The 14,214-nt window shown below is 41.9% G+C and overlaps 1 protein-coding gene across 12 annotated transcripts in view; it reads left to right on the top strand.

Annotated features, from left to right (window-relative positions):
- The first annotated feature begins 766 nt into the window (after positions 1–766).
- BDP1 (B double prime 1, subunit of RNA polymerase III transcription initiation factor IIIB) overlaps positions 767–14,214 on the top strand; it is a 115,257-nt gene continuing 101,809 nt past the window's right edge. For 11 of the 12 annotated variants that reach the window (XM_050793525.1, XM_050793530.1, XM_050793529.1 and 8 more), the window contains exons 1-6: positions 767–1,237; positions 2,707–2,983; positions 6,311–6,420; positions 9,190–9,249; positions 10,439–10,564; positions 11,685–11,818. In XM_050793525.1, the coding sequence (XP_050649482.1) occupies positions 1,026–1,237; positions 2,707–2,983; positions 6,311–6,420; positions 9,190–9,249; positions 10,439–10,564; positions 11,685–11,818 (919 nt within the window). In that variant the 5' untranslated portion in view covers positions 767–1,025. Of the gene's footprint in view, positions 1,238–2,706; positions 2,984–6,310; positions 6,421–9,189; positions 9,250–10,438; positions 10,565–11,684; positions 11,819–14,214 lie in introns of those variants that run through there. The other variant, XM_050793531.1, reaches the window with a different exon arrangement.

Raw genomic sequence — 14,214 nt, 5'->3', positions numbered from 1 at the left:
CTGCACTCCAGCCTGGGAGATAGAGCGAGACTCCGTTTCAAAAAAAAAAAAGTACACAAGGAGGTTGGGCGTGGTGGCTCACGTCTGTAATCCCAGCAGTTTGGGAGGCCAAGTCAGGTGGATCGCTTGAGCCCAGGAGTTCAAGATCAGCTTGGGCAACACGATGAACCCCGTCTCCAGTAAATATACCAAAAAAAAAAATTAGCCGTTTCTGGTGGCGCGCGCCTGTGGTCCCAGCAACTTGGGAGGCTGAGACAGGAGAATCGCCTGAGCCCGAGAGGTGGAGGCTGCAGTGAGCCTAGATCGCGCTACTGTACCACTCCTGCCTAGGGGACAGAGCAAGACCCTGTCTCAAAGGAAAAAAACAAAAAAGTACACAAGAGCGTACGGTAAATGGTCTTCCTACCACGATGTATTTTCCAGAAACCCATTCCTCTCCTGGGAGGTAACTATGATCAGTTTCTTCACACCAGCATTTAATCTGTCTACTCAATTTAGAATTTCTAAACCCTTCAGGACCTTCTAAAAACAAAATCGGCCAGCGATTTTAATACTTCCAGTAAAGGTTTGAGCTGAGAAGTCGACTTTCTTCTTTTCCTCTTTTCAACTACTCCTAAGGACTCCTGGAGAAGAAAGAGCAAATATCTCTGCATCTCAATTTCTGGTCCACAGTTAACCCAATCTCAGTAGCTTGGTAGTTACCATGGCTCCCAGTGCTGTGCGTCTGACGTCATTCTGCGGCGCTGGCTGATGGCGCAATCAGTTCCGGCGCCCTGTGAGGGCGGGGGAGCTGGGAGGAGGGTGAAATTTAGCCATCAGTGTGTGGCAGGGTCATGAAAAAGCGGCGGCGGCGGGAGAGAGGAGGAGGCGGCGGCGGCGGCGTGAAACTGCGGTAGCTGCCCCCTGGGCTGGTAGTGTGGCTTTGTGGGGAGGGCGTAGTTCCTAATCCCCTTTCCGGGCAGCCGCCGGGGCTCGGGGCTGTGAGCGGCCGTCAAGGCTGCCTCCCCGGGCCCCCTGCCTCCGCCATGTTCCGCAGGGCACGCCTTAGCGTGAAGCCGAATGTCAGGCCTAGTGTAGGCGCCAGGGGCTCCACAGCTCCCAATCCCCAGCGTGGACAGGAGTCTCCTAGGCCGCCGGAGCCTGCCACGGACTCTGCTTCCAAGCCAGCGGAGCCCACAGATGTACCCGCAGTCGATTTCGGTGGAGCGGAGCCCCAAGAAAAGGCTTCTAGGCGCAGGTAAGAGCTTGCAGAGGGAAGAATTTTCATTTGCCCCGCCTCTCCGGGCCTGTCACCTGGAAGCTGAGCAAATGAATTTTATCATAGAAGTCCGCTGTCGTTTGCTGTAAGCCTTTCAGTTGAGGCTTGATGAAACCACTCCAAACTGCAGGTTGGTTGTCTGACCTGCAGGGTGTGGCTTATGTGGATTTTGTCACGGTCTGTAGATTCTCCGAGAGGAGACCATGTCTTCCAAGTGGTGGTGGGAAGAATCGGGGTATGGCAGTCCTGAAGTGGAGAATAGCCACACTATTCATTTGAGAGTTTAGGTCACGATAGTTTTCATCCTTCTGGAGTGCTTTGCAGGGAAGTGTTTTTGTCTTTCAAAATATAAAGTATTTATTTTTTAAAGGAGAAGATAATTACCATGTTGGCCAGGCTGTACTCAAACTCCTGACCTCAAGTGATCCACTTGCCTCAGCCAAAAGTGCTGGGGTTACAGGCATGAGCCACCGTGCCCGGCCTCTTTTTATAAATTTTTTGTGGGTCTTTGCTAGTTGTAAAAATCTATAGGATATATATTCTGTCATTATGCACTCAACATTATTGAGTGAAATGCAGATAATGCATGTATCACATTGTCATAACAGCTAAGATACGAATTTAAATTGAAGTCTTCCTGGAAAGGTTATTCTGTAAGTTAAGGCATTTTCTAATTTTTTATAAGTAGTTGTAAAATATGAAAAAAGTAGACTTTTTAATTATTGACTTATACCACCTCTTTTCTTGACTTAAGTTGCATTTATAGACCATTCCTGAAATATTTATATCTGAGGTGTACCATATCTAATATGCAATTTGGGGTGATTCAGTACTTTTTTTGACTGAAGAGTTTATTCTGATGGCTGTATAAGTAGCGTTGTACCTGACAAAAGATAAATGATTTCTGCCTCAAAGGGAACTGGGTTTGGCTACTGTAACTAAATGTTTTTCTTCAAACACTGCAATATAGGTATTTCAGAGGTTTGAAGTTTTGCATATTTGATTTGACCTCTCTTTGATAAGTAAAATGCCGGTAGTTTAGACCAGTTTAAAATGTCAGAGTGAATTAAAATTTTTTTATTTTTATATATAAATTAATTTAATGATAAATACTTTTTTACTTAGTAATTCAAATTAGGTTGATTAAGCTTCGTTCTGTAACTTGGTTATTTGTTTTGAGGGAACTAAGCCTATAATTATGTGTTCTAATGTGCCTAGGGACTTTATGTTTGGAAAAGATTAAGAGTCTATTAGAATTTACATATATTTAAAAGATGTACTAAAGAAATTTTTTTGTAACCTGTCATAATTATCATACATCTCAAGTTATTAGTTTTTTTTTAATTACGAGATTGAGGTTTTGGATTTTCACCAGACTAAGTGTTAAAACTAGCATGTGTAACAGAAGACTCATGGTGCCCTCTTTTTTTCTTTTTTAATTTCAACAGTTCTGAAAAGACTGGTAGTGACAATGATGTTGAAGAATCCAGTAGATCTTCCCCTACTGTTTCACAGAGAAGAAAGCGAATATCAAGTACTTCTAGTCTGGTTAAGGCTAGTGTCAGTGTTCCTTCAGAATCTCATCCCTTATCTACAGTTAATCAAGAGGCTGCACAGCCAACTGCCACTCCAACAAAAGAGAAACAGCCGTGCTCAGACAGATACCGAATATACAAAGCCCAGAAACTGAGGGAAATGTTAAAAGAAGAATTGAGAAAAGAGAAGGTAAAGGAGGAGAATCAGGATTTTGTTGTTGCCTTCTGTTTATGTTAGTAAGGAATCATTGGGAAGAAAAGCGTTTGTAGCATTTTGATGGGGGAACAAAACTGCATAACATCCCTTAGTCAATAGAACATCCCTTCTTGTTAATGGATTGATACACCATGGACTTAAATTACATTTTTCACTGATAGTAATTTTTACATTATTTATTTATGTTTTCACTGTTTTTAGTTAAGGCCACAAATACGTTTCATACACATACACATAGATATACATACACAAACATGTTTATAAAATAAACCTTCAGTCAGATTTTTTTTTTTTTTTTTGAAACGGAGTCTTGCTCTGTCGCCCGGGCTGGAGTGCCGGGCTGGAGTGCAGTGGCCGTATCTCAGCTCACTGCAAGCTCCGCCTCCCGGGTTTACGCCATTCTCCTGCCTCAGCCTCCTGAGTAATGGACTACAGGCGCCCGCCACCTCGCCCGGCTAGTTTTTTGTATTTTTTTTTAGTAGAGACGGGGTTTCACCGTGTGAGCCAGGATGGTCTCGATCTCCTGACCTCGTGATCCACCCGTCTCGGCCTCCTAAAGTGCTGGGATTACAGGTTTGAGCCACTGCGCCCGGCCTTAGCCAGATTTTTCATATAAAGATATCCAAGTGACAAGCGATGTATTTATTTGAATTAAGGCAAGCATATGCTGGGCTTGGTGGCTCATGCCTGTAATTTCAGCACTTTGGGAGCACTAGGCGGGCAGATCACTTGAGGTCAGGAGTTCAAGACCAACCTGGCCAACATGGCAAAACCCTGTCTCTACTAAAAATACAAAAATTAGCTGGGCCTGGTGGCACGCATCTGTAATCCTAACTACTGGGGAGGCTGAGGCATGAGAATTGCTTGAACCTGGGAGGTGGAAGTTGCAGTGAGCTGAGATTGTGCCTCTGTGCTCCAGCCTGGGTGATAGAGTGAAACGGTCTCCAAAAAAAAAAAAAAAAAAAAAAAAAAGACAAATGTAGTTGAGCAGAATGAATTGGTAATGTTTTCTAAATTGACAATATGGGAAATTACAAGTGGGAAAAATTTGTGGTATGCATATAGTAGAGTCCATGTTCTTTTTAATCTTGAGGATTGATTTCTTTTCTAGAAGGGCAGGTAACAGCAGTAGAGTGTGCTGGCCCTGGAGTTAAATACTTAAGGATTGAACCTCAGCTTCATTTCTTTACTAGCTATGTGACCTTGAGTAATTTAATTAATCTATTTCCTCATCTGTAAAATAGGACCAATAATAGTTCAGGTTGAGCATCCCTGAAATTGAAAATGCTCCAAAGTCCAAAATGTTTTTTGAGTGCCAAAGTGATGCTCCAAGGAAATGCTCATTGGAGCATATTGGATTTCAGATTTTCAGGTTAGAGATGCTTAGCCAGTATGTATTCTGCAAATATTCAAAAATGTGAAAAAATCCAAAATGTGTATCATTTCTGGTCTCAAGTATTTCAGATAAGAGATGCTCAACCTCTGTCTATCTCATTGGAGGGTTGTGAAGATTAAATGAGTCAATACATGTAAAACACACTTAAAATGGGCCTGGTGTGGTGGCTTATGCCTGTAATCCCAGCACTTTGGGAGACTATGGTGGGCTGATAACCAGAGGTCAGGAGTTCAAGACCAGCCTGGCCAACATGGTGAAACGCTGTCTCTACTAAAAATATAAAAACTATCTGGTCATGGTGGTGCACGCCTGTAATCTCAGCTATTCAGGAGGCTGAGACAGGAGAATCACTTGAACCCGGGAGGCAGAGGTTGCAGTGAGCCAAGATTGCACCATTGCACTCCAGCATGAGTGACAGAGCGAGACTCTGTCTCAAAAAAAATCAAACAAAAAAACTATGTCTTGAAAATAGTAAGTGCCCAACCAGTGTCAGCTCCTGTTATGAATTATAAAATGCCTCTTTAGTTTTTTTTTAAATTAAGGGAAGGCATTTTGCTTCGTGCTTTATGTCTGTTATGTTAGGTAATTATATCAACTGTGTGAAGTAGATATCACTGTTTTACACAGGAGAAAACAAGCTTTGAATTTATGTCTTCTAAAATGTAAGCCTTACGAGAATTGCTTGAACCTGGGAGGCAGAGGTTGCAGTAAGCCAAAATTGTGCTACTGCACTCCAACCTGGGTGACAGAGCAAGGCTATGTCTCAAAAAAAAAAAAAAGAGTAAGTCTCTAAAAATGTTTTATGGGTTGGGAATTGGGGGTGGGGGGATTAAAAAAAAGTTCTGTGTTTTACAGAAACTGCTTACTTGCGTATTTATTTTGGGGAATTGAAGATTAAACATTTGCTTCAAGAATTTTACAAAATACACAGAATTTCAATTCACTACAGGGTAAAAAAAAAAGCTGTGTAAGCATAAATTCTCAGTGAGCTATTAAGATGTTTAGTTAGAAGGCATCAGTAAGCATTTTATACATTGAGCTTTATTAGTGTTATTCTTTTATTATTTATTTAGTTTTGAGACAAGCACACCCAGGATGGAGTGTGCTAGTATGATTACAGTTCCCTGCAACTTCAGCCTCGCAGGCTTAAGTGATCCTTCCACCTCAGCCTCCCAAGTGGCTGTGGCTATAGGCATATGCCACCACATACAGCTAATTTTTTTGTATTTTTTTGTAGAGATAGGGTCTCATTATGTTGCCCAGGCTGGTAACTCCTGAGCTCAAGCAATCCTCCTGCGTCAGCCTCCCAAGGTACTGGGATTATAGGCATAAGCCACTGTGCCTGGCCACATTGAGCTTTTATCTAGTCCTAGTCACTTTAGTTGTTAAAATCTAAATGCTGCCTGGGTATGTGGTTCACTCCTGTAATCCCAGTGCTTTAGGAGGCTGAGGCAGGAGGATCACTTGAGCCCAGGAATTTGAGACCAGCCTTGGCAACGTAGGGAGACTTCATCTCTACCAAAAAAAAAAAAAAACAAAACCCCACAAAATTAGCCAGGTGTTGTGGCAAGCATCTGTAGTCCCAGCTACTTGGGAGGCTGAGGTGGGAGGACTGCTTGAGCTCAGGAGTTCAAGGCTGCAGTGAGCTATGATTGCACCACTGCACTCTAGCCTGGACAACACAGCAAGACCCCATCTCAAAAGTAGATAAATAAAAACTAAAAACTATTAAGGGTAATGTGCTACAACTTTTTAATATTCCATCTACAAAATTACGTAACTAGGGTGAGAATAATATTAGAGCACTTATAGTGAATGCAACAGTGGACTGTATATTTGCATATAGTACATCTGAAATTCTTTAGTATTTATAAAAGTGGATCTGTGTGTGTTTATGTATACAGAAACAATGGAAAAACAAATATGCTATAAATGAAAGTCAGAGGCCACCAGATCGTTCAAAAATGACTATGAGAGACTTCATATATTATCTACCAGATAACAATCCAATGACGTAAGTAAAATTTATTTCAGCTTTACTGTCTCTTTTTTTTTTTTTTTTTTTTTTTTGATTTAGAGTCTTGCTCCGTCACCCAGGCTGAAGTGCAGTGGTGCAATCTTGGCTCACTGCATCCTCTGCCTCCCAGGTTCAAGTGATTCTCCTGCCTCAGATTCCTGAGTAGCTGGGATTACAGATGCTCACCACCACATCTGGCTAATTTTTATATTTTTAGTAGAGACTGGGTTTCGCCATGTTGGCTTGCCTGGTTTCAAACTCCTTACCTTGGGTGATCCACCCACTTCGGCCTCCCAAAGTGCTGAGATTACAGGCGTGAGCCACCGTGCCTGGCCTTCTGTTTTACTTTCTTTGGGTATGTAGTTATATAAATATCACTTTTATAGTACAGTTTTTTGTTTTCCAAAAGCATGTTGACAAAATTTGGAACACATATGTCCTTTTAAATATAATTTCATAACCAAAAGTAGCTGTATTTCAAGTAATTGCTTTCTGGAGATGTTTAATTATGCCCTTTATTTCTGAGATTAAAAATAAATTTCCTCACTAGGCGCAGTGGCTCATGCCTGTAATCCCAGCACTTTAGGAGACCAAGGCAGGTGGGCCGCTTGGGTCCTGGAGTTTGAGACCAGCCTGGGCAACATGGTGAAACCCTCTCTCTACAAAAAATACAAAAATTAGCTAGGCATGGTGGCATGTGCCTGTAGTTCCAGCTGTTTGGGAGTCTGAGGCAGGAGGACTGGTTGAGCCCTGGCATTTGAGGCTACAGTGAACAATGTTCATGTCACTGCATTCTGGGTGCAGTCTGGGTGACAGAGCGAGATCCTGTTTAAAAAAAAATTTTTTTTCTTTGTTATATTAATTACCAAGGCATAGTGAAACCAACTAAGCCACTTTTCTGTAGTCAAGATTGCAATTTTGGCCGGGCGAGGTGGCTCACCCCTGTAATCACAGCATTTTGGGAGGCCAAGGCGAGAGGATCACTTGAGGCCAGGAGTTTGAGACCAGCCTGGATAACATAGTGAGACCCCATCTCTACAAAAAATACAAAAATTAGGTGGGCATTGTGCCGCATAGGAGGAGGCTGAGGTGGGAGGATCACTTGAACCTGGGAGTTCAAGGTGGCAGTGAGCCAAGATTGCACCACTGCACTCCAGCCTGGGAGACAGCAAGACTCTGTCTCATGTAAAAAAAAAAAAAAAAAAAAAAAAAAAATTTGAAAGGATTGCAGTTTCTATTTTTTTTTTTTTTTTTTTGAGACAGAGTCTCGCTCTGTCGCCCAGGCTGGAGTGCAGTGGCCGGATCTCAGCTCACTGCAAGCTCCGCCTCCTGGGTTTATGCCATTCTCCTGCCTCAGCCTCCAGAGTAGCTGGGACTACAGGCGCCCGCCACCTCGCCCGGCTAGTTTTTCGTATTTTTTAGTAGAGACGGGGTTTCACCGTGTTAGCCAGGATGGTCTCGATCTCCTGACCTCGTGATCCGCCCGTCTCGGCCTCCCAAAGTGCTGGGATTACAGGCTTGAGCCACCGCGCCCGGCCCCTGCAGTTTCTATTTTTAACATACTATAAACTGATCTAAAGGAGTGATCGAAGTTTTATGCCCTGCCTTCTAATAAAGACAGTAGTAGTGTGATTAGTAAATCCTCCAAGAACAAAGTTTCTTTATTAAAGTTAGCCTGGGGTTTCTGAGGCAGAAGGTTTATAATAAATCTCATTGTTGTATTGTTGATGGTTTAGCAGGTAGAGGTAGGAATAGGGACAGTTCCTTAGCATAGTCCTTTTTCAGATTCACCAGGTCTTTGGCCCTGTTGAAGAAAGGGCCAGAAACCTAGGTTTTGAGTTGTTTAACATCTAGGAGTTGAAGACAAGTCACCTAAGCGGCTTCATGCCTTGGGATTGGGAGCCTCCTTTCACTGGGGAGTTAGAGGATAAGAACATTCTCTGCTGGGTGTGGTGGCTCATGCCTGTAATCCCATTGTTTTGGGAAGCTAAGGTGGGAGGATGGCACGATGCCCGGAGTTTGAGACCAGCCTGGGCGATATGGTGAAACCTCGTCTCTACAAAAAATTAAAAGACAAAAATCAGCCCTGTGTGGTGGCACGCACCTATAGTCCCAGCTACTTGGGAGGCTGAGGTGGGAGGATTGCTTGAGCTCAAGAAGTAGAGGTTACGTGGAGCTGAGATCACACCACTGCACTTCAGCCTGAGTGACACAGCAAGACCCTATTGTTGTATTAAAAAAAAAAAAAAAGAAGGCCGGGCGCGGTGGCTCAAGCCTGTAATCCCAGCACTTTGGGAGGCCGAGATGGGCGGATCACGAGGTCAGGAGATCGAGACCATCCTGGCTAACACGGTGAAACCCCGTCTCTACTAAAAAATACAAAAAACTAGCCGGGCGCGGTGGCGGGCGCCTGTAGTCCCAGCTACTCAGGAGGCTGAGGCAGGAGAATGGCGTGAACCCGGGAGACGGAGCTTGCAGTGAGCTGAGATCCGGCCACTGCACTCCAGCCTGGGCGGCAGAGCGAGACTCCGTCTCAAAAAAAAAAAAAAAAAAAGAGTATTCTCTACTTAGGACCTAACAAATTATTTGTACGTGATGACAAGCTTCTGACTGAAAAATCGGTTGTTGGATTGCACCGTCATTAACAAAATGCTATGGCATATCTTTAAAAATTAGAAGTTAGAATAATTTTCTTCTGCCTACAGATAGAATTGAGAGGATATAAATTAATAATTCATTAAAGGTATTGTTATTTATGTTCAATAGTTCTTCACTGGAACAAGAAAAGAAAACTGAAAAGCCATCGACTCCAGTCCAGACAAGAGAGTAAGTATTTTATTTTATTTTTGAATATATTCTGTTGCTACATTTTTTAAATGAGATCAAATGGTGCTTCCTGTTATAGTCGAATTACATTTGACTGGGGTCAGGCACAGTGGCTCACTCCTGTAATCTCAGCACTTTGCGGAACCAAGATGGGAGGATTGCCCAAAGCCAGGGGTTGAGACCAGCCTGAGCGTCATTGTGACATTTTGTCTCTACAAAAAATGTAAAAATAAGCTGTACATGGTGGTGTGTACATGTAGTCCTAGTTATTCAGGAGGCTGAGGTGGGAGGATCGCTCGAGCCCACACGTTCAAGGCTGTAGTGAGCTATGATCATGCCACTGCATTCCAGCCTGGGTGACAGAGCAAGACTTTGTCTCTTAAAAAAAAATTACATTTGGTTGGACTTTTGTTTTGGTAATTTTAAAATTTTAATTTAATTTTTGAGACAGGGTATTGCTGTGTCACCCAGGCTGGAGTGCAGTGGTGTGAACACAGCTCACTGCAGCCTTGACCTCCTGGGCTCAAGTGATCCTCCTGCCTCAGCCTCCTGAGTAGCCGGGAGTATAGGTGTGTGCCGCCATGCTTGGCTAAATTTTTTTTTTTTTTTTTTTGAGATGGAGTCTCGCTCTGTCGCCAGGCTTGAGTGCAGTGGTGCGATCTTGGCTCACTGCAGCCTCTGCCTCCTGGGTTCGAGTGATTCTGCTGCCTCAGCCTCCCGAGCAGCTGGGACTACAGCTGTGTGCCACCATGCCCAGCTAATTTTTGTATTAGTAGAGATGGGGTTTCACCATGTTGGTCAGGATGGTCTCCATCTCTTGACCTCGTGATCCACCTGCCTTGGCCTCCCAAAGTGCTGGGATTATAGGCATGAGCCACCACGCCTGGCTCAAGAAGTCTTTATTCTCTTTTAAAATGAAGAGAAACAAGCAGGACATGGTGGTTCAGGCTTGTAATCCTAGCACTTTTGGAGGCCAAGGCAGGAAGATCACTTGAGGCCAGGAGTTGAGATAAAACTTGAGAAAATCCTCTAATTGTGTCCTTAACAACACATACTGTTTTCATTTGGATTATAGGAAAAGTTGGAAATAGCTAGAAGGTTGAGTTTGTAATCATTTATTTTAAGTTTTATACTATTCAGGGACTACTTTTCATGCCTTTGTGAATTAACTCATCTTTATATCTGGTAGGCAAGAAGGTAAAAGTGCTGCTAATGCTGAAGATAATGAAATGGAAGAAGAGACAGATGATGGGCCCTTACTGGTTCCTCGAGTAAAAGTGGCAGAAGATGGCTCTATTATTTTGGATGAAGAAAGGTATTTAAAAAAGAGAGAAAGTGAGATTGTAATTATATGAGAACAAACATGCTTTGTCTAGTGAAAGAGGTCCTCTTTCTATATCGGCCTTTGTCACTTAGACCTTGACATTTATATTTGCATAATGAATATTGTAAATGGAAAAGTGGGTTAGATTAATTTATAAATTTTAGTAATTTTTATAACTCTTTTGTATGAGAAGATGCCCTTTCTTCTATTAACCTAACACCATTGTTTTATCATCTTTACTGGTCATTGAGTCAGGCTGTTGAACTAATCATATGCTGTCTTCCACTGAGGATAAATTTCTAAGATTGACACAGTCTTGAAGTCAGTATTCAGGTTCTCATATTATTAACATATCCTGATGTGTGGTGATAACTGATGGATATACAGTGAAATGTAGGTTTAACATATTTTATGATTTTTGTTATGGTGCGGTATAATTCATCTTCTGGTTTAATTTCTGTTATAACATTAAATTTCTCACATTGGGCATCGTGGAATTTAGTTGTTTTAAGGGTATTTTTTTTTTTTTAAGTGATAAATTAGTAAGTAAATAAATAGAGCAATGGAAGGTCTTTGAATGTTTAGCTAGTGAAAAATAATTTTACAGCATTTACATTCTATAATTAAACATAAATATAATACTGCTAATAATAGTTGTTTTTGTGTGCTGTTTTCCATTAGTTTGTAATGATGATTTTACTGGTCATTAAATAGAGCATGTTTAACTGCTTTGTCTGCAGGAATGTAAAAAATAAAGTGCTTATGTTTTTCAAAATTTCCATTGATTCCAGCACAGTAATACATATTGAATATCAAAGACTTGTGGAAATCAATAATACAAATACCTTTTTATAATACGTAGCCCAAAGATATTTTTTAAATATATTGCTGTTATGGAGTTTGAAAATGAGTTGACACTTCTTTCTACTCTCTTGGAATCACATTTTAGGTAAAACTTAGCAGATGCTTGGAAAATACCCATATTTCACATAAATATTATACTTTTGATATGATTGCCATGCTAAACCTCAAAATGTAACTATTTACATCTCATTTACTATTTGTTTCCTTGTTTTTAGTATAGCTCTATTTAAAAATATATTTATTTCAGTTTAACTGTAGAAGTTTTAAGAACGAAAGGCCCTTGTGTTGTTGAAGAAAATGACCCCATATTTGAGCGCGGTTCTACAACTACATACTCCAGCTTTAGGAAAAATTATTACTCTAAGCCATGGTCAAACAAAGGTAACTAATTTTCATTTAAAAATGTGTAAGTTCTTTATTTGAAATGAAGTGACTGTTTCGGAATTAAATCAGTTCTCCCCTAAGTAAATAAAATGCAGACTACCATTTTATTCCAGCTAATTTTATTATTGACACCTCTATCTTATGTCCTCCATGGAATGGTATCTCTGACTTTATCTTACAAATCTTTAAAAAAATTTTATTTTTTATAGCAGCTGGGTCTCAGCCAGGTGCAGTGGCTTACACCTGTAATTCCTGCACTTTGGGAGGTTGAGGCAGGAGGATCACTTGAGGTCAGGAGTTTGAGACCAACTTGGGCAACAAAGCAAGACCTCATCTCTACAAAAAAATTTAAAAAAAAAAATTAGAAAGTAGAGATAGGGTCTTGATGATTGCAGAGGCTGGAGTGCAGTGAAACAATCATAGCTAACTGCAGCCTGGAACTCCTGGGCTCATGTGATCTTCCTGCCTCAGCCTTCCAGAGCAGCTGGCACTACAGGCGTGTGCCACCATACCCAGCTAATTTTGGGGAATTTTTTTTTTTTTTTGAGATGGAGTTACCCTCTTTTTGCCCAGGCTGGAGTGCAATGGTGCGATCTCGACTCACTGCAACCTCTGCCTCCTGGGTTCAAGTGATTCTTCTGCCTCACCTTCCCAAGTAGCTGGGATTACAGGCACCTGCCACCAACCCCAGCTAATTTTTGTACTTTTAGTAGAGATGGGGTTTTACCATGTTGGTCAGGCTGGTCTCAAACTCCTGACCTCAGGTGATCTGCCCGCCTTGGCCTCCCAAAGTGCTGGGATTACAGGCAGGAGCCACCGCACCTGACCTGTTTTTTGGATTTTTTGAAGAAATAAGGTCTCAATATGTTGCCCAGTCTGGTCTCCAATGCCTGGGCTCAAGCGATCCTCGTGCCTTTGCCTCCCAAAGTGTTGAGATTACAGATGTGAGCCATTGTGCCCTGCCCAGAATCTGTTCTTTCTTTTTTTTCTTTTTAAGTTTCTTTTAGTCACTGTTGTGCTTAAGGAAATATTTTTTAAGAGTTAACTTTATAGTCATTTTGACTGGAATGTTCCTCTCTGTCAAATCTCTGTACAACAAATACCATTTAAGTCAAAATTAACAATACAATATTTCCTTTTTTTTTTTTTGAGATGGAGTTTTGCTGTTGTCGCCTAGGTTGGAGTGCAGTGCTGCGATCTCGGCTCACTGCAACCTCTGCCTCCTGGGTTCAAGCGATTCTTCTGCCTCAGCCTCTTGAGCAGCTGGTATTACAGGTGCCTGCCACCATGCCCAGCTCATTTTTGTGTTTTTAGTAGAGATGGGGTTTCACCATGTTGGCCAGACTGGTCTCGAACTCCTGACCTCAGGTGATCCGCCTGCCTCAGCCTCCCAAAGTGCTGGGATTACAGGCGTAAGCCACTGTGCTTGGCCAACAATACAATATTTCTAATGTGAATAATGTTCTACCTCAGATAATACTGTATAATAAAGTTTCTATAGATAAATATTATGCTGTTAAAAATCTGTTGCATGTTGGCACTTACTATTTTTATTTTAAAAACAGCAGTTTTGGGGAAAAATTCAAACAGCAGAATATAGAGTAAAAAGATTCTATACTTCCCATCTTTCATTTCCCTGTTCCTATTCTCCTGAGGTGTAACTTCTGTTAATGGTTTCTTTTTTTGAGACAGAGTCTCACTCTGTCACCCAGGCTGGAGTGCAGTGGTGGGATCTTGGCTCACTGCAACCTCCACCTCCTGGGTTCAAGTGATTCTCCTTCCTCAGCCTCCCGAGTAGCTGGGATTACAGGCATATGTCACCATGCCCAGCTAATTTCTGTGTTTTTAGTAGAGACGGGATTTCACTGTGTTGGCCAGGATGGTCTGGAACTCCTGACCTCAACCGATGTGCCCGCTTTGGCCTCCCATAGTGCTGGTATTTACAAGCCTGAGCCAACATGCCTGGCCTCTTTTGTATTTTTCTAGCTACTTTCTTTATATACTGCTTAGCACATCTTAGTTGCTTACGTGGTGTAACCCTATCCTGACTATGACTCATAGTTTTCTTCAGAGCACTTCGAATAAAATCAGCTAGGCAGAATGAATGTCTTAAAAAAAAAAAAATCCAGCTGCTTTTGTATGATTTCTTTTTCTTTCTTTTTTTTTTTTTTTGAGGTGGAGTCTTGCTCTTTTTGCCCAGGCTGGAGTGCAGTGGTGCCATCTCAGCTCACTATAACCTCCACCTCCCGGATTCAAGCTATTCTTCTGCCTCAGCCTCCCCAGTAGCTGGGATTACAGGTGCACGCCACCATGCCCGGCTCATTTTTTTTAAATTTTTGGTAGAGACGGGGTTTCACCATGTTGGCCTGGCTGGTCTTGAACTCTTTTTTTTT

The sequence above is a fragment of the Macaca thibetana genome, chromosome 6 (assembly GCF_024542745.1).
Source record: "Macaca thibetana thibetana isolate TM-01 chromosome 6, ASM2454274v1, whole genome shotgun sequence".
In the NCBI taxonomy this organism is placed as follows: domain Eukaryota; kingdom Metazoa; phylum Chordata; class Mammalia; order Primates; family Cercopithecidae; genus Macaca; species Macaca thibetana.
The sequence above is the reverse complement of the archived record's forward strand: the minus strand, read 5'-3'. Positions and strand labels throughout refer to the sequence as shown.